A 19467-nucleotide genomic window follows, 5' to 3' on the forward strand; every position below is an offset into this window, starting at 1 on the left:
GAGTAAATTAATATTGCATTTATTCAGATAATTTATGATACTTTTGATTTTAAATTTCAAGAGCATCTGTCATCTCCTATTCTCCTCATTTTCATTTCATTATACTACACACTTATCCATAAATATTTACTAAATTTATCAATTCTTATCACTTATTTATATGTGATTTACACTTATTTATTCTTATCATTTACGATCTCTTAAGTTACTTCTCGAATTACATATATTACATATCGACAAACATGTCTTTATATTTGTAATTAATTCTTCACATTAAAATAAAAATATAAAATAATTATCGGAGCAATGGACATGCGCAAACATATCTATTTGTGCAACTGCAACTTTCGAGAGCGGTTCTCGAAGGCTAGGGCTAGGTGAACTGAGAGCGTCTGTCAAACAGTCGACAAAAGGAATTTTCAACATTTCGCGTGTTCTTTCTCCGCACTTGTCAACCAAAGAAAATCGTATGTCGTAGAAGCGGTGTTAGGTCTCTAAATTTATCGTTATTCCGAAAAAGAGGAGTTTTAAAAAGGATAAATGTTCAACGATAGAACATTTTGATCAACGCACTCAAACGAGGTAGCTCTCGAGAGCCACTCTCTTTCGCTCTTTCTCTCTCTTTCCCTCTCTTGACATATCCATCATGTCACCGCACGTGTGGTCTATGAAAAGCACGTTCGAACTGATTAGACTTTACGAAAGGAATGCGTTATTATGGGACACGAAGAATGAGAATTATAGGAATCGAGAAGCTAAAGAGACAATAATAAGCAATATCGCAAAACATATGAACGTCTCGACAGCAGAGATTCATAGAAAACTTCATAATCTGAGAAATCAGGTAATTAAAAGATTTATTATTTTATTTAGCTGTACATGATTTGGCGCGAGACACCGTGTTTTTTGATATTATGCAGGCACGTTTTATTAATTATTTTAAATTAATTATATATATATATATATATATTTATTAACAATATAATCAGAATACTTGAAAATATTTTAATTTATTAAATTTAAAATGCTAAAAAATTGTTTAGAGATTAATAGAATAGAGTATATTACTGTTATATATTCTGTCTTAAAAATTATATTCTATATTAAAATATATTCTATTTAAAAAATTTGAAATTAACTTACTCTTTGCTCTTTCTCCAGATATGTCAGGAATTACACAGATTAAAGAAGAAGAGAAGTAAGAGCAATAAAATGTGTACCAGCAATTGGCCTTATTTTTCAGCATTGAAATTTTTAATTCCAAGCGTAATAAGTAGATCTAGAAGTCCAGACATTAGTGTAAGTTAAAGATGTATGTAATTGTCTCTTTACATTAGAGAAATAATTATTTCTCTAATAATAATTTTAATTTTAGAAAAATGATTACATTTGTTATTATTTAGTAGATTAGTAAATAATATAATATAGAGGCTATTTATATTTTTATTAAATATATATTTATTATCTTTTTTAGATTCAACAAATGATAGAAGAGAAAAAATATGACCAAAGGAACACTATATTAAATACAATGGAGGATGAACAGATATCTACAGAAAAATACGAAGAGAAAAAGGAAATGAAATATCTTAAATCATTAGATATCATTAATGAGGAAGAATCGATGCGTTCACAAATTTCATTATCCAGAGTAACAAATGAAGATGATCGTTTTTGTGAGTGGGTAGCATTAGAATTACGAAGTTTACGTTCCGAGATTAACAAAAGAAAGTTGAAAAGTGAAATTAGAAAAGCGATATGTCGTATCGCCGACTTAGATGATGCGAGCATATTCGCCTCTAATCCATCATCCAATTCGTCTCTGCCCTATTCATCCCCTGTGCCATCTCCAACATACTTATCTTTATGTGAAATAACAAATGTAAAATCTGAATATATTATATAAATAATATATATGCGTTAGGTAAGAGAATGCGGGGCTTAATTTAGGTATTAATATATAAAAATAACTTAAAATACTTTTTTTAATATTATTTTTGTTCTCAAGATAATCAAACATGATTAATCATATCACTTAATCACATTACTGTTATTAATATAATTAATATTGTCATGTTGCCAACAATTGTATTATTGTCAACAATTGTTAGCAACATGATAGTAACTCTATAGGCAGTTGGCTATCTGGGATATATTGATAATTGCTTTTTATACTCAAATGTAATTATAAAATAAAATAACGTTGCAAATTGTTTACATAAAATATTGTAAAAAAAACATTTATTATAAAACATTGTATCGCTGATTTTTATATATCTTGTTAATTTGATTGTTTAAAAATGTATATTATTACATAATTCGTTATACATTACGCGATAATTAACAAATTTTTCATAAAGTTATAACAACGACAGTCTTTCACAGCATCATTAATTTACGAAGACGGCGAAATTCTCCACACTGACCACGTTAATCGATCCGTAAAAGAACAATTCGATTTATATATGCTTTTTAGAGATCAAACTTTTAGGACACCGTATATTAAGTTAGTTTTTTTTTACTGGAATATATTGTACACATATCTATATTTAAAGTCTCTATCTGCGATTCATTATTAGAAAATATCACGTATCACTTTGGAGGCCACCTAAGTGACTTATAGCGGCAGGTTTAATCGATTATGGATCCATTAGGTTCACCGCGGAAGCTCGAAGATTCAACTGATACTCCCCAAAGAGCATGGCCGCTAACCATCTGTACTGCTCGTCCTGCGATGTTCCTGCCAAGATGTTTCCGAAATACGGACTATCCTTACATCTAGAAAGATAATTAAATACTGTCTCGTTTATCAAGATTATTGTATTGGGGTAATGAACGTTTTAAAATGTACATTTACTATCAAGTTATAATGTATAATTAATTCATTATTGATTCTTACCTCGTAGGCTTTTTGTTTTTCGTGATGAATGTGACAGACCAGCTGACAAAAAGAATACATTCTGATAAGTATTTTTCAAGGATCGTATTTTATCAAGATAATTTGTAATTTTTTTACCCCATTTGTGGATTGCGTTTAGACTCGTGTCCCAAGTACCAAATGATATCCTCTATTTTCCACTCGTAAAGTTTCACGGAACACACCTTGTCTTTATAACAGCAGAGCTTCGCCTGACTAAATTCGAAGAGGTAATTCTTCAGGTTCTTCGTTTTGGTATCCGCGAACTTCAGTTCTCCGGAGATCGTCATAGGCGGCTTCACCTATACACACCACATATAGCTGAAGAAGCATGATTAATGTCAATTAAACCGTATACTGTTTCACAGCGCATGCGAACGTATCTTTCTTTCCGCTTTTGGAATCATGCAACTTGATCCGTATAAAAGAGTTTATTTCATGCCTTGAACTCACGCAGAGCTATTATAAATCTAGGTCGTGAGAATCGCAAAACAGTATTTGCGAATGTATCTCATGTTTGCGAACTTTGTAAACTTCATTGTGAGCTTTATATCCGGTTTTTTTTATATTGTACGCACCAGAGGAATGATATCCTTATATAATCGGTCCTTTTTAAGAACTAGAGCATTATCCTTCCTATCATCCGGATCCCAGTATCCCCATCTCGCCACCGCCTCCAGGACACGTTCGTTGTGATGCAAGGGCCGTTCCAACGCGCCGGACAGTGTATATTCTTCTAGGCACAACTCGTGAGCTGGCGAATTAGTTTTCTCAGCAAGTTCCCGGCACACGTCAAACGCAGTCTTTTGAGGTCCGATCTAATTAAATTGATTAATTAATTACATGGATATAAACGAAAGACTATATTATATATACATAGCTAAATTTTAAAAATCGGAGGAATGAAAAATTATCAATCGACAAGAAAATCAAGAAAGTTGGACGAATAAATAAAGGAACAAGTTGGACGAACAAATAAAGGACAGTACTGATTAAGTTGAGAAAAGATTCTTACAGTGACATTTACGCACTCCCCGTCTGGTGACAGGATATATATCCAGATCTTGAGATCTCCCGAAGGCGCGCCTCGAGGCCCGCTGTTGGACACGTGATGTTTCTCCAAGACCTCCAGCATTTTCGCCTCCTTGGCCAGATCAGCCGACGACAATTGATAGAGTTTCGGGTACAACCTGATGAGGTCCCCGACGACCTTGGTCTCCGCGCGGTTCCATTCCTCGGCGCTGTTTTCACCGGCGTGCATCAAGGTCGGGCCCCAAACAGCCGATAGATTATCAGCGGTCATCAGATTCCTGGCGCTCTGCTGACTAAGACCATGAAGATGCGCTAGGATCCGACGAAGAGTCGCCGACGTCACGGGGTCGAGCGTGGATAGTAATTTCCGGTAAGTCGCCACCCTATTTTCCTCGCTAGTCGAGTCTGTAGAATCAAATACGGATGTTGCTTTATCAAAAATGATAGAGATTTCTTAGAAAAGGCAAAACTTGACAATTAGATATTTCTAGACAAACAAGCTTATTTTTTTAATAATATATAAATTCTTATGAGTAATATTTTTCATCTCATTTGTCTAAAATAAGTTGTTTAAAGTTAATGATTTATAGCAATAATTTTATACAATATTTATACAATTTTCGAAATGACAGACTAATTGTTACAAAATTAAGAAAAACTTTTTCTCTAACGTTCAACTCAATTGATATTTCAGATATTTCACAGCGATAATCTCATTCTTAAAATAAATATTCTTTAACACCTGTGGTGAGACAGAGTCGATCGTGTATTTTGGCGGGGAACAATGGGTTCGGTAAGTCCCGTAGGAATCTTCTGAGAACCGTGGCAACATCGTGTTCCGTATACGAATTCCGCGTGATTTGCGTGGCCCATGCGTCTCGTCTGAAGGCCTCCAGCAGCTTCACTACGGCACTGCTCGATCCACTGCGACGATAAATGCCTTCCGACATCATGCCTGGGGAATAAAAAGGTCTTGTGTGAGACGTACGTTCATTTGAATTACAATAATACAACGTCGTTCAGTAACGTCCAGTAACGTAATCAGAATTCTCTGGAGGAACTTAATTATCGTGCAGGATGTTTCCCAAGTGTCATTAATCTTAATGATAGCGAGGTGACGCGAATTTAAATTTCATTGCGGTATATTATACAGGGTGTCCCGACTGTACAGTATTCTTGTAACCGAAAAGATAATTCTATATAAAAAAAATAAATAAAAAATGTGGAATTTTTTTAAATACGAGGCATTTTCGAGAAGATCGATCTTGGAAATTAATAAGTTATTGACCCTCAGACGAAACGTTTCTCACAAATGCACTCTGTTATGTATTATTCTCATTCGAGGTAATTACAAGTTGATGAGTCATTAATCACCATGCGCATAGATAAAGTTGACGCATTTGTCCAAGATGACAGGCACATTGTCTTGCGTGATCTGCTGCTGTTCCAAGGCAGGGCCGCAGTTGGTGGCAGCCTGATAGAGCGCGTGTCGCCAAGCGGTCGCCTCGTGGGTTCCTGGTGTAGCGATGTGCAGGGCGCCGCTACCCCCGGCATCCACAACTACAACCGGAATAGCTCCGCATCCGGCAATCGGTCCTTCCTGTTCCCGCAGCACTACAATGTCGTAAATCGATTAATATTTATGGCGGACTTCTAAACGTAAATAATTATACTCTTCTGTTCATTGAGAATGGCAACACGAAGAAAGGCTCGAATACATGTATATCATTTTGCGGATTTTATCAATTCATAAATTACACTTTATAATTAAGTTTTTTCTGTCTCATACATATATATACATATGTGTGTGATTTTTTTGTAATTTCTGTATATTTTATAATTATAGTTTAAAAATTTGTTTTTTATGTAAAGGATAAAAGATTAATGAAGTTATAATTTTAATAATACGATTTAAACTTTTTCGAGCCTTCCTTGGTAATAATGATTCTTGAATGGTGTTAATGATATTAATAACATTTATCTAAATTAGGTCATGCAGTATGATTAAAAGATGATTCTGTATTTTTAATCGAGTAACTTGTATTACATTGAATCATTCATTGATAAGACAATCGAACTCGTTTATTATCATAATTAGAGTATCGCATCTTTCGTATCTCAATCGCGAGATTAATAGAGTTGCAATAATTGCAATAATTAAGATTGATTTCAAGGCAAATCCCCGATATTAATTATGGATTAAATAAATACAGCGATAAGTAAATGTAATAAAAATACTCTGAGATTTAACAATATAACAATGTGAATTCATTAAGTAAAATTATTTTTTACCTTTGATATGTATATAATTGAGATTATCCTGTGTTTATGTCAATCAGTATTTACGTTGAGTTTTTTTTAAGTTTTCGGTCATAACTTACCTATGCAACGCGCTTTCCGTAAGTCCACGTGTTCAAAGTTCACGGCGAAAGCAGGTTCCAAGGATTTCGTGTAAACCAAGGTTCTTTGTTGCAGAAGAACCCAAGCCGAGAACCACGTTCCTGTTACGCCTTCCTGAAAAAATATAAGGACATTGTAATCGTCGCAAGATAAAAAAAAGAGAAAAAATACGTTTGACATTTTTTATTTTTGTCAATGATGGAAAAAATTTGGAACAATTACAAAATCCAACGAATATCCGCAACGTTCGCGAAATTGTAGACGAGGAATTTGCGTGTCAGCGTGTGGGTTTTCTGCTTTCGCAAACACGAACAGTTAGCAACAGAAATTATTTAGAATCTGCGAGAGATCAAGTAAATAATGGAAATTTTATTACACATTGTTCTGCGTTAAAATAGCTTTTAATTATTTTTTATTTACAATTACTGCTGTAAACAAGATATTGGTATTGACAGAGTTATATTACTAAATATGAATGAGAAGTAGGATTTTGACGTACCTTAAGAGACGGTTGAGGTAGGCTTGTGTAAAGTTATTAAGTTAATATATAAAATACTGCAGCATATGTAATATATATAATTATGGAATAATAAATTATAATATAGAAATTTCCATGTACGTTACTCTATTATTTTTATTTCTCTTAATTCTTGCTCTCTCTTTTCTTTATATTAATATCTTTCAAATAAATTACAATTTGAATTACATTAAATGGAAGAGGAAGAGAATAAGAAAAAGATCTATAATAAAAATGTTTTCTGCTTTCCTCTGTAAAATATATTTATTACTTTAATTAATATAAATATAATACTTTGATTAATATAAATATAATACTTTGATTAATATAAATCCTTGTATTTTTTATAATTATTAATTTTGATGTATATATTTATTTAGATTGAAGATGAGATTCAAAAGAGTAATCAAAATACATTTCTACATACTATTATTTATTTTACGACCTGGCTTAATTTAAGCTCTTCCAATTTTCCGGATTTTTATGATTTATTGATTAATAATCGGGAGCTCAATTTTGTTCAATGTTGAAAGCTTTTACACTGCTTGTCTTCTTTCGTACATACCTTTAAGTAAGCCCAACCTGTTCTAGTGAATTCGGCGGTGTACTTCGTGGGGAAGACCGGCGTGGTGGCCTCGAGGATCCTCTGTGCCCAGATCCGTCTCTCAGCGATGCCTTTTGCGTAGAAAACGTGCACGCTTGGTCTGCCCGCACCGCTAATCGCTACGCAATGCACCGTCTCGCCGTCCACGGTTCTGCACACATTTCAAAATTACCTTCATCAAGTAATTGCGAGCGAAATAATGACGAGCAAGTCATGGTTGCGCGATGAGTCAAAGGGAACGTAAAGATACGCAGCGCTAAAATCAAGAGACACGATCGTGTCTAGCGCCAAGTCACGCGTAGCTAACAGCTGAGATGGACGATGTATCTATACGCGAGCCACTTAGTAGTTGAGAATACCTTAGATTATCAGATCTGGACCAATGGAGCTCTTAATAGGCTTAATCAATACACGGATAGACGCGTCGGAGCGAAAACTGCTCATTCATCGAGATCAGTGGATTTATATCGGGGTTAATTCGAGAATATTTTTCCGTGACACGTTATTATGGTAGGAATTGACGATTTCCTAGAAAAAGCTTAATGGAAAAGAGGTGCTGATTCTGCGTTTCAGGAGAAATAATTTATCACTCGATGGCGCGACCAACGCAAGGTCAGACAGTTACGCTCGAGAAAAGCTTCTCTCGTGAGATCCTTTTCTTCCCGTTTAACAAAGAGGACCTTGAGACCTCTCTCGTGGAGAGCGACGCCTGCGAGGGGAATATGTGTGTGTCTGGCCGGCGTTAACACTTGGAGTCGATTTGATGTAAATGTATGCCGAGCGAGAATGAGTCACACGTTATATTATTCGAACACGCGTAAAAAGCTATCTATGCATCGAGATTAATATCTATAACATTTGTAACCGAGAGAAAGCGTGAGATCGAAACAGATACACTTTCGATGAACCGAGTAAAATAATTTCGGATGCTAAGTCGACCAGTTTTAAAAGTTAATTCTCGTTTTGTTAAAGGATTGCGCGGAAAAATTTTTATCACCGTCAAGCACACTAGCACTCTATTTTGCATATCGTGTTTATAAAATAAAATAACGCACTCACTTGACATCCTGAAGCAGATGAATACTATGCACTGTGTCCAGTTCCATAATCTCTTTCAGCGTAGACATGCTCTTGTCAGTATAGAATGATAATTTCCGATCGAGTAACACAGCTGCTCTCGGCACGAGGTCCTTGGCCCTCTCGATGCCCATTCCCGACCTCCGCAGGAAATACGACGATATTGTTAATTAACACTGATTAACGCAGTTGTGTTCGATTTAAACCGATTGGTGTTATTCGATTATTAAAATTGCATTTCTATTAATCGCAACCGATTGATAAAATCGCATTAGAACCTTCTTTTTATAAATGATTATTTAATATATTTTTCCTAATCATTTATAGAAAGTTTTTATCAATACAGTTTTTTACTAAATTTGAAAGTTGCAAAATGTTTTAAATTAATTTTCTAATTCTCGCAAGCTTATCAACGGTTTGATTGGATAAAAAAATATCTGAGACCAAAGAGAGAGAGAAGCTCGTTAAATATTTCTTGCAAGTTGTCCCTCACCTGTATACCATTCCTCTGTGTGTGACCGGATTGTGCGGAACATTGACCTTTGGCCTCTCCATTCGCAACGACCTCGAGCCGGACTCACCGATGTGCTCGCGAGTTCTGGACAACAGTTTACTGCCGCTCTTCACAAAACTGATCACGTTTGGTTTGATGGCATGCACGGTAGACTCGTGTCGTCGCAGCTTTTTCAATTTTTCTATCACACTCACTTTACGATTTTCTTCGGCGATCCTCGGAGTACTCGACAAGGGACTAGGAATATTATCCTCGACGTTACTGGCAGGTGTCTTCGTCGTCATCGTCATTGTTGTCGTTGTCGTCGTCGTCGTCGTCGTCGTTGTCGTTGTTGTCGTCGTCGATTGAGGAATCGAAGGATTATCCGTAGGAGGAATCTTTACGGAAGGTTTTCTGGGAGGAACTGCAGGTTGCTTTTTGGTGACCAAATGTGCTAGTTTCGGCAAGAGAGGTGGATTCTTACTCGACGCTTGGATCATGTCGGGCTGTTCCGTGCCTTCTGGCACATCGTACTCATTCTTCGGAAGAGAATCGAATCTCTTGGGTGGCTCTGGAGGGGTCGAACTAATACCTGGGTGCGTCAAATCCTCGTCTTCCTGCTCTTCCTCGGCACTCTCGCGGAATTCGAGTGTGCTATCGGCGCTGCCGGACGAATCGTTAGTGGCCAACAGAGCTTCCAACAGCATCAAATCATTGTTCTCGTAGTTGCTGTAAACGTTCTCATCCTCGGATGTTCTCGCGAATGGATCGAACTCAAAGAGCAAGGATTTGCTGCTCTGCTGCCTGGAATCCGGGGAGATTATTGTCGATTGTTGCTGGCAATCGACCTTCGGCGACAAATTCTCATAGAGAGAATTCTGAATGGAAGCCTGGCTCTCGTTGGACGCGTAAGAGGTTCGATCCAACGTCGAACGTTTGATCTCCCTCTCGATAGACTTTTCCAAACTTTCCTCCTCTACACTGGATATTCTGTCCACCTCGTCGACATTCTCTTTAGTGCCGGGTGTGGTGTCGTAGAAAGTCCAAGAATCCGATCTCGATAGTTTCTTGGCAGAGATTTCAGATCGGTCAAGCGACTGACTTGCGTTGACGTCGGATAAATTTAGGCTTTGGTCGGAATCGCTATCCTATTGAAAGTAGAAAAATATAAATGTAAGACAACATTTTTTATTTATTGATTAAACGAAATAAAATTGATTTTCGTAAACCTTTCGCTTGATAGTCGAATATTTGAATAACAACATACGAACAGGAACACTTAAAAAAAAATAATCACGAGAAGCTTAAGGCGATTGTACCTGATTTCGCGCGAAACTGAGGAGATTGAACGACTCGGGGAAATCCCGCTCGACTTTATCCGACACTGTCGAGCTGAGAGTGTCATATCGACCGCTACTTCCCGACGTGACGGACTGCAGCTCGTCGTAGATAGACTCGTCCGGAAGCGGAGGCGGCGGATAAATCGGCGGCGGCGGGCTGTGCCTGGTGGATAAATCCTCCTCGTTTTTCACACTCCTCAGATTGCCGCTCAACGGACTGTAGAATGAGATGCTGCTGAAGATATCATCGGCCGGCATCGACACGCATCTGTCTTCCTCGGCCGGATCTTTAAGCTTCTTCTGGACGCTACCTTGGCCGACTACGTCGTCCTGATTCAGGGACGACAGTCGTCGCGTCAGCAGATTCTTCACCGATTTCTCCAACCGGATGCTGGCGTTTCGCGTGCTGGAGATGACGGCGCGTCCCTTCACCGTCACTTTCTCCGAAATCTCGTCCTTCAACTGGCGCGAACTCGTGCTGAGATTGCGGAAGAACTCGTGATTGCCGCGAGTGCTCTCGCCGACCGATCCGCTGGTCGACCTCTGGTCGTCGCTTTTCTCGGATTGACCGGACTCGCTGGTCGGGCTGTTGGAACGCGCCATCGGCGAAGTCGGCGCCGGAATCCTCCGGGGCGCTGGTACCGGCCTGCTCTGAGTCAGGATCGATCGTGGTTTCGGTATCGGTTTCACTTCCATCACGGAGGCCGATTATTTCAATAGGCGTAATGTGGCTTTGTAAAGAGAGTTTACCGTTTTCTTCGATACCAACCCATTGATCCTGAGACATATGAGAGTTTCTCTAATCTCTAGGTGATTCAAACTGATGTACATTTTAATATAAGCTTTATTACACAGGAAGAAATAAAATGTTAATTATAACATTTTTCAGATTTGTCCCAGAAAGTCCACTCTAAATTTTAAGTTAAAATAACTCATTCGTCGTATGTTACTTATTGACAAACTAAAAATGTTAAATAATTAACGCAATACTTTACATTTATTTTTGTTATTGTCACTTTAAGTGTAATGTAAAAATAACATACAAATTAATTAAAAATTACATGAAAAAATAGTTACGATAACTCGTAAGAATTGTTGTAGAACATTAACATATAATAGTCATTATTTTGACTTAAATTATTTGTAATAGAAACATTTGATTTTAGCAAATTTGATTATTTTGCATGTCAAAGTTCAAGATTATTTGAAGATTTACTTTAACTTTTCTTAGGATGTTAAACTGACTTTGAGACATGTTGATTGTTTAAAATGATTAAAAATACTCAAAATAATATTCCATTTCTAAGAGACATATACAAAGTGTTAAGTTATGAAGTTGGCATAAATGTAACACATGAAAACGTTATAAAAATAATAACTTATCGGTTGTATGTTAATTTTACATTGAAGTACTAATCAAAACGTGGTAACACAAGAAAATTTTAACATGTGGACGCACAATTTTTTATTGTGTAGATAAAGGGACGACAGGAGAAATCAAATGATGAAGCAAATTTTCTCCTTCTTTTTTTCATTTTTTTTTAATATCCGAAATTTTAGTTCTCATAAAAGAGAAAGGTACTTTTCACACGAGGGAACTGGGTTTCCGAAATACCGTTATTAACCGGATCTCTCGGCTATTGTTCGCCTCCAGGATTAATCAAATTGTTATTTCTCCGCGCTGGACGCATGACAAAGCAAACGAGCGACGCAAACAGAAAGGAAATTATGAATTGTCCCAGAGTGAGTCATCGTTCCGAAAGCCGATACCGACGCCCATAGTTTCCGGCTTCTATTTCAACGACTGTCGCATCCATTAATATCTGCATTTTAATTCCGTACCGGAATTGCATCTAATATATTGCATCTATTTGGTCTATCACCTGAACTTTCCATTTCAAGTGGAATCAGCTTGTATTATGTACAAATAGATTATGAATATTAATTTATATTATGTATGTAAAAATTTATGCAAAAATTATGGATGCGTTACACAAGCAGCGGTTGTGAATAATTGTGTCTAAAATACAAAGTTACATATGTCGCTGATTTTGTTACGTATATTATTCGCTTTTTTTTATTTTCTAATATTTTTCTAATGTTATGAATTTATCTTTTAGAAAAAAGAGGAATAAATGCAAAAATGTAGTGTACCTGTGACGTCTTTGTTCCAACGAAAATGAATCATGTTCAACCGACGCATCAACGGATCATCACTAGCTTCTTGAATTACTTGTCAGAACTGCGGTGTACGATAAGAATGGGACGTTATCATTTAATAGGTTGAAACTTCCGTGAGATAAGAAGGATTTCGGGCGGGGAACGGTGCTGAAGCGACAAATTGCTGATGGAGGTAAAAGGAACAAAAGAGCCTTAATAGCGATTTAATAATCTTGGAAATGTCTAGACGAAACATCAAGCGTGAATCAATAAATCCCTAATTTTAATTGAACGACTGGTGACGCGTTACATTAGATGTTATGACGGTTTAGGTAGATAACGGGTTATATAATTGGATATATTTTTGTCATTTGAGTCACTGTTTGAGACACATAGTTCGTTACGAAACACTTAGAAAGTGTTGCAACCGATTAACGTTGTGCGGGCTCTACAGTGGAACTTGATAAACAAGTCGCGGACAATCTTCATGCGCACTAATTATTATCAGAAATATTTAACTAGATACTCTCATATCTCCCGGACGAAAAAGATATTTTTCTAAGAATGAATATCACTAACTAAGATATCATTAAGTTCGATATATTACACGTTATTATAAATTTGAACAATTTAGAGAAGCAAATTTTGTGTAGAAAAAAATTTAATGAACGATATTTTAATATTAAAATTAAATCAAATCGTGAGGATCGTAAATAATTTCTTTCAAAAAGAAAAAAGCTTTCAACTAATTAGATAATAATTATATCAATTCAATCGATCGATCCCTGTTAAAAGATTGTGATTCCGAAAATAAATTTTGAGAAAGATCTTGTATAGAAACACACGGTATCTTTCAGAAAATCAAAATTTATCAATTTATAATATATATCGCTATTTGATATTAGCATTGCAACGTGAATTCACAAAAATCTATTATCATAGATAAAAAAGTGACGAATTTTCGGAGTAATATTTTTAATATTAAGATCAAATCGGAGGAAGAAAATAATAATCTCTCTCAAAAAAATTGTAAATAATTAAACAATAATTATATCAATTTAATCGTTGGATCGCTATTGAAAAATTGTGTAAAAAAATTTTGAAAAAAGGCTTGTACAGAAACAAAAGGTTTTCCTTTCGTGAAAAACAAAATATAACAATTTTTATAAAAAACATATTATTTTTCAATATTGCAACGCGTGTAACTAACAGAGCTACACAGAGAAAAATGTATACTGTATTCAAGTAAATATTATTTATTTTAAGTATATCATAAGTTTGTATATCCGTAAATATATCATAAATTCACCACAAGCATTAAATTTAATTGAATATATTCCGAATTTTAGTAAGTGCAGTATTTTAGTCAAGAATATTAAATTAAAACAAGAATTTGTTTTGCTTACCACAAAGAATTGGTGTAAAGTAAGTTTGATTTTTTTTTATACAACTTTACAATATTCTTGAAGAGAAAATAAATTCTTTTGAGTACATGATAATGAGATTTTCTAACACTTGCGATGAATATATTTGAAGACTATTATCAAGAATATATTCTTTGTTGAAGAAAACTATTACTTAAAAAAAGAAAAATAAACTGAGTAATCGCTTTTCTTGGCAGTAGAATGATATTTTTCTCTGTCTACCATCACAGATAAAATAAGAGCGGTGAATTTTCGGAGTAAAATTTTTTTTAAATTGCCATCGGCACGATTTTTAACAAATTTCTTTTCAGAATAACATACGCAATTTCGCTCGCGAGAATCACGTTTTAGCCGGAGGCTACGAATCCCGCTGCTCTTCTCCGTTAGTGACGCAGGTCAGAAACTTACCTGGGTCGTTGTCGTCGTCACGGTACGGCTGTCCCTTCCTATGCAGCCCTTCCTTTTCTCCTCTCGAACAACCGCTCCCGTTCCCTCGCAATAAACCCACATTAACCGAAATTACAGCAGCATTTTATTTCGTCCCTTTTTTTCCCTCGAACTCGAGAAGCTACGCGGGTCAACGTCTGTCTCTCGATCATTCATCCACGTTTCGTTCGCGATGTGGATTCATCACGTCCCTCTTTTCACCGCCACGTGACTCATTATTATTCGCGCGCTCGCGTCACGTACACTGTCACACACGTGTCTTGTTAAATTCGCGCGTTTATTTACGCAAAACCCGCGCATCGAGTGAAAATTGACGAGTAAAAATTATGCGAAATTATGAGACTGGCCGTAAATATTTTCATAAAATCATAAAAGAAGAACCAGCCATCGAATCTCCTCCGGGAATAGAAGCATCCGGCAATTATAACTCACTTAAGGTCAACGCACGCTATTTAAATAGCGCTCCCTTCATCATCGAAATTAGAAGGCAGACGCGAGTTTCCCACGGTAGCAGGAATGAAATGAAGCGAGGATCCAGTACGAGCCGACCGAGAGCGTTGATGAATTAAAGAGACACTCGGCGCGCGCGATCGCGAGCGGAGAAAGACGCGCGCGCGCGCGCGCACTTTACGCACCGACACGCGCGCACATCCACGCGCAATGCGTCAACAGGCGACCCTAGATTTTACGGCTCGCGCGAGCGCAGTTCCTTTCTCTTCTCGTGGCGTTTCGTGGACGTATTTTCCGGGTCGCCTCGTGTGCCCCTCAAAATTGACGGCTCCGATCTACGATTTTTTTTTTTTACGCGCACAAGCCTTTTACGCACCGACGTCGGATGATTCGCGTCGCGAAGATAAAGACGACGCGTGGCGATAAGATATAAAAAGCGGCCGGGGGCGGGGGCGGGAGCGGCACGTCATTGTTCGACTCGACGGCGCGAGTCGTGCCTTCGTACTGACGCGACTCGGCTAAGCGGAGCTAAGAGAGAGCTCCGCTCCCGTCTCGTCGCCCACACGGCACAGCCGACGCGTATCCATCGCTCCTCTCGGCTCTCGACTCTCGGTGCGACCGGAGTCAGAGCGGAAGAGTGACGGGGAGGCCAACGCCACCGCAGCAACGGCTGCCGCTGCAACTGCACGTGGAATGTGTTATTTTCATTTTACTCCGTAGTTGAAAAACTAATCTGCTTCGTTGGACCTAAAAGGAACGTAAAAGTCTATTGATTAGAAGATTGAATTACTTGCTCGATTGGCAGAATTGATAGAATTAATTGAACGATCTTTTTTTCCTCATTCAATTAAGAATCAGAAGTAGACATAAATCGTCAAGTAATTTAGTTTCTTCCTGATGAGATTAGAGATTTTTTTTTTTGAATCTCTCTTGAAATTCGTGTAATTTAACTGCATTGAGGAAAAAAAGTTGTTAACTTGACTAAATCATTCAACTAAATTATTATTTTTTTAATTGAAATATTTAACTACTTAAATTAAATAATACATATTAAATCTAACATGACATCTATTTAACTTAAATATTTAAATATTTCAATTTAAAAAAATAATAATTTAGTTGCGATTAATTATCCTATCGAAATAAATGTAATTTACGGGTCCAATAAGCGAATCAAAACATTGCAAACCATTTCAAATAAAGATCAATTAGAGAAGGAAAAATAGTACATATACATATAACACAATTATCGATTATGATAAACAAATACATTGCCTAATTAAAATTATTATTTTAGCGATATACATATCTACAATAATAATAATAAATAAAAACGATTCGAATTTTAAGACTGAAAAGGAAACAGACATTGAAATAAATGCAAAATAAGTAACTAATATAGCGAATGTACTTCTGAAATAAAAGATTGAATATATAATTATATTTTTACTGAAATTCTTAAAAATTGAAATATTAATAAATAATGGAAAGTAAGAATATGACTCTACGAAGAATATTTTAATGAAACCTTTATTAAGATTTTTATCGTGCCAAAGACAAATAACGACTTTGGCTATACAAACAGGTAAACGTTTTCCCGCTGAGAGTCTTTCATGCAGGTGCAAGCCATATAATATATCACTATAGAGTCTTAAAGATTAATATTTAAAAAATACAATAAAATCGCGCAAACTATTCTTTCGTACTACAAATATAAGAGGATGTAAAAAAATGTGAATTATATATATATATATTACGATTAAAATAATATTTCTACTGATAACGAAAATACGAGGTGTCTCTATTTTCTAAATGCCAGCTTGTTTCGCGCCACGATTGTATAAATATCACTGACATTTTCCCAATTACAATGTTTCATTTTAATCGATTTCATTAAATTAATTACATTAGGTAAAATCGACGAAGGAATTTTTAAAACTAGTTGCAATTTTCCTCTCTCGACAAATAATCGTTTTTAGACGAAATATCATCAGTTGCACCTGCACTGTCGAACGACTTGCGCGGGTATTTCTACTATCTTAAATCACAATGGTGACGACAAGTTTAACTATTTATTCGTTAATTAGTTCCTTAAGATTGATCGTTATATGGAAGCAGGTACGCATGCACGCATGCACGCATGTGTTAGCAGTCGTATACGTAAAAACGCGTGACGAAATGCGTCCAATGATCGCTGATAATCTCTTGATAAAGATTCAATAACACGGGATGATTTTATATAGATTTAAAAATAGACGCAGCAATTAATGGAGTTTAATCGATGATTTTTGGAAGAGTAATTATAAAAGACGACGTTCTTGCAAGAGGTGTCTTTCATAATTTTCTTGCGTCTTGAGATTATTTTTGTTTGCATTAAAATTATTATTAAAAAGTGACAAACAAAAATAGATAATGAATTACAAGTTATATATAAGGATAAATTGAATAAATACTTATAACTTTATCCGGAGAGAGATTAGAAGAATATTTACTGCAAGATTAAAGCATTTTTTTGGCGCGAAGGCCAAACGATTCCGTTCGAGATCATCGGCGCTCATCGGCCGAGAATCACACACGAAGGAAATAATATATTATATTCCCGCGAGCGACTCGCTTTTATTACAGTTCCCCCTATCGTCGTATAAGATTAATTTATCGCGATCGATTTGAGATTCGAAACGCGCAGACCCGTAAAGAGTACCTACTTTTTCGGCGCGACGCCGAACGCTTAGGCCATAAAGTCGTAAAAAAATATTCAAGCGCGCGCGAGTTGGCGGTGCGAGTACCTGGTGTGTCGAGTCACCTCCGATTTTTCTTGCCTTTTCTCTTTGCTCTTTTTTTTCTCCTCTTTTTGGACTGCGGAGGCAAAGATTGGAACGCGCGTTTACTTTCGTCGTATACTTTGCGGAAAGGAGTGAGATCGCTCGCGGTCATCTCGAGTCAGGAGTCATCGTGAATGCGTGCGCTGCGTACGCTGGCCGCGTGCTTTATATTTTTTGTTTTTCTTTTTCTTTTTTTTTTCATAAAGAGGAACGATCGACGGAATATCTACTACTTATGTCGGAACACAGAGAGACAATCTTTAAACAATGCAGTCAGCCTTCGACCGATAACGCAGCTTCGCTTAAAGCCTCTTTGATCGAGAGAAAAAAAGAACTTTACATATCTACATACGTATATATGTTTTTACATCGCCGCGATGGAAAGAAAAACAAATTACTTCGACTCATTTTCGATTATTTCTCGCTTATTTTTATAATAAATGCGTGATTATGTACAACAAAAGTATATCTTTTTATTTAATTCGACATATTTTTGCGTTAGTAATTGGTGATAGAAATAAAGATTTGGCGAAGTTTATCGGGTAAAGGCTGAGATAAACGGTTCAACTTCTTTTCCTCGCTTCTATCCAAATTAATAATAGGTTTTGACACCCCGTACCGATGCATTTTGCGAAAAGGAAATGTAAACAAAGTAATAATATTTGTGAAAAAAGTAATAATAATGTGTTTCTACAATAAAATTCTTTAATACATCAGCGAGTTTATTTACGAAAAAATATATGAGCATATTATTAAATTATTAACTCCATAAAATCTATATAATTTAAATAATTTTCGAAATGCTCTTAATACAGATTATTGGAATCTTAGCAAATAAAACAAAGTGTGTTAAATAAAAAATTTGTGTAATAATAGAAATGGTTTTAATCGATCATATGGCGATGGATACGAGGTGTCTTGAGTCTGTCGTATAATTCGAAATCGTCAAACTACAATAATAGTCTTTCGAAATCGCTTATGATTGGAATGTGTGATTCAAGAGCGCAAGATAAAGAGAGAGATAGAGAGAGACAGTGACATAGAAAGTGTAAGAGATTAGTCCAAGGAAAAAATTTTTAGGCACACTCACACACATACACGTACATTTATATAATTATATATTTGTGTGTATATATTATATATGCGTAGAGCGCAAGAGTCTTTATTCTTTGGCAAGCAAAATGCGGCTCCGCACTTCTCTTTTTATTCGAATTTCTGCCGGAGTCAGGGTGATGTGACTTGTTCGATTTTAATTTTCCGTTGCGCTTGAGTGTCAGAGAAAATTGGAAATATTAATTAGAGATAAGAAAAATTAATTAATATAAATAATTCATCAAAAATCAAGAATATAAGTATCTCTGAGAAATATTTTCCTGTCGTCTTTTAAATAATTTTTAATATTATCTTAAGATACAATATCGTTTATTTCTTAATTATTTTTGAGAATAAAATTATCTTCGAATATAAAACTTGATGTTTGAAAAATAATAATGTTAGAGGAGCACAAGTAATTGATTTCAATATTCATCTTCATATTGATTTCGACAATTTCGTGATTTTATAATCTTTATATTTATTCAATCAATTAGTATTTTGCGCAGAAAAGATCTCGGATCGCGAACATTCAGATCACCCGTGCTCGTGTAACGCCAGCTTCGTTCGTATAGACGGACTCTTAAAATTGCTCATTTCTCTTTGTTCTTCGTACGTTTTTTTTCGCGCGGTGTCAATTAATTATAATGTAATCGTTACGTCATAATTCAATAGCAAATATATTATCACAT

General features: G+C 35.9%; 2 protein-coding genes across 4 annotated transcripts; one reads left to right on the forward strand and one right to left on the reverse strand.

The window, feature by feature from the left end:
* The first annotated feature begins 104 nt into the window (after positions 1-104).
* On the forward strand, positions 105-6967 carry LOC145966488 (uncharacterized). Its single transcript, XM_083090573.1, has 4 exons — positions 105-844; positions 1162-1299; positions 1475-5608; positions 6425-6967. The coding sequence occupies exons 1-3, from the start codon at positions 647-649 to the stop codon at positions 1904-1906; spliced, it is 768 nt and encodes a 255-aa protein (XP_082946699.1). The 5' UTR covers positions 105-646; the 3' UTR covers positions 1907-5608; positions 6425-6967.
* On the reverse strand, positions 2225-15467 carry Rhogap15b (RhoGAP_ARAP and RA_ARAPs domain-containing protein RhoGAP15B). 3 transcript variants are annotated; one of them, XM_083090565.1, is made up of 14 exons: positions 14373-15467; positions 12535-12622; positions 10360-11158; positions 9041-10188; positions 8530-8688; positions 7432-7621; positions 6331-6463; positions 5324-5563; positions 4692-4904; positions 3933-4354; positions 3496-3735; positions 3017-3219; positions 2900-2941; positions 2225-2778 (listed from the first exon to the last, which is right to left on the reverse strand). In XM_083090565.1, the coding sequence occupies exons 3-14, from the start codon at positions 11074-11076 to the stop codon at positions 2640-2642; spliced, it is 3846 nt and encodes a 1281-aa protein (XP_082946691.1). In that variant the 5' UTR covers positions 11077-11158; positions 12535-12622; positions 14373-15467; the 3' UTR covers positions 2225-2639. The 3 variants fall into 3 exon arrangements, with proteins under 3 accessions (XP_082946691.1, XP_082946692.1, XP_082946693.1); XM_083090566.1 differs by having other exon boundaries at positions 12535-12724; XM_083090567.1 differs by lacking the exon at positions 12535-12622.
* Positions 15468-19467: the final 4000 nt, after the last annotated feature.

The sequence above is a fragment of the Camponotus vicinus genome, unplaced genomic scaffold (assembly GCF_025532165.1).
Source record: "Camponotus vicinus isolate PSW18456_S1 unplaced genomic scaffold, iyCamVici1.0 SCAF_2, whole genome shotgun sequence".
NCBI classification, from domain to species: Eukaryota; Metazoa; Arthropoda; class Insecta; order Hymenoptera; family Formicidae; genus Camponotus; species Camponotus vicinus.

Coding starts and splice junctions, on each gene's coding strand:
- Rhogap15b (XM_083090567.1), bottom strand. CDS start 11,076: ATGGAAGTGAAACCGATACCGAAACCACGATCGATCCTGACTCAGAGC. Junction 10,189..10,359: donor TCAGTTTCGCGCGAAATCAG/GTACAATCGCCT, acceptor TACTTTCAATAG/GATAGCGATTCCGACCAAAG. Junction 4,905..5,323: donor CAACTTTATCTATGCGCATG/GTGATTAATGAC, acceptor TTTATTCCCCAG/GCATGATGTCGGAAGGCATT.
- LOC145966488 (XM_083090573.1), top strand. CDS start 647: ATGTCACCGCACGTGTGGTCTATGAAAAGCACGTTCGAACTGATTAGA. Junction 845..1,161: donor TTCATAATCTGAGAAATCAG/GTAATTAAAAGA, acceptor CTCTTTCTCCAG/ATATGTCAGGAATTACACAG. Junction 1,300..1,474: donor CTAGAAGTCCAGACATTAGT/GTAAGTTAAAGA, acceptor TATCTTTTTTAG/ATTCAACAAATGATAGAAGA.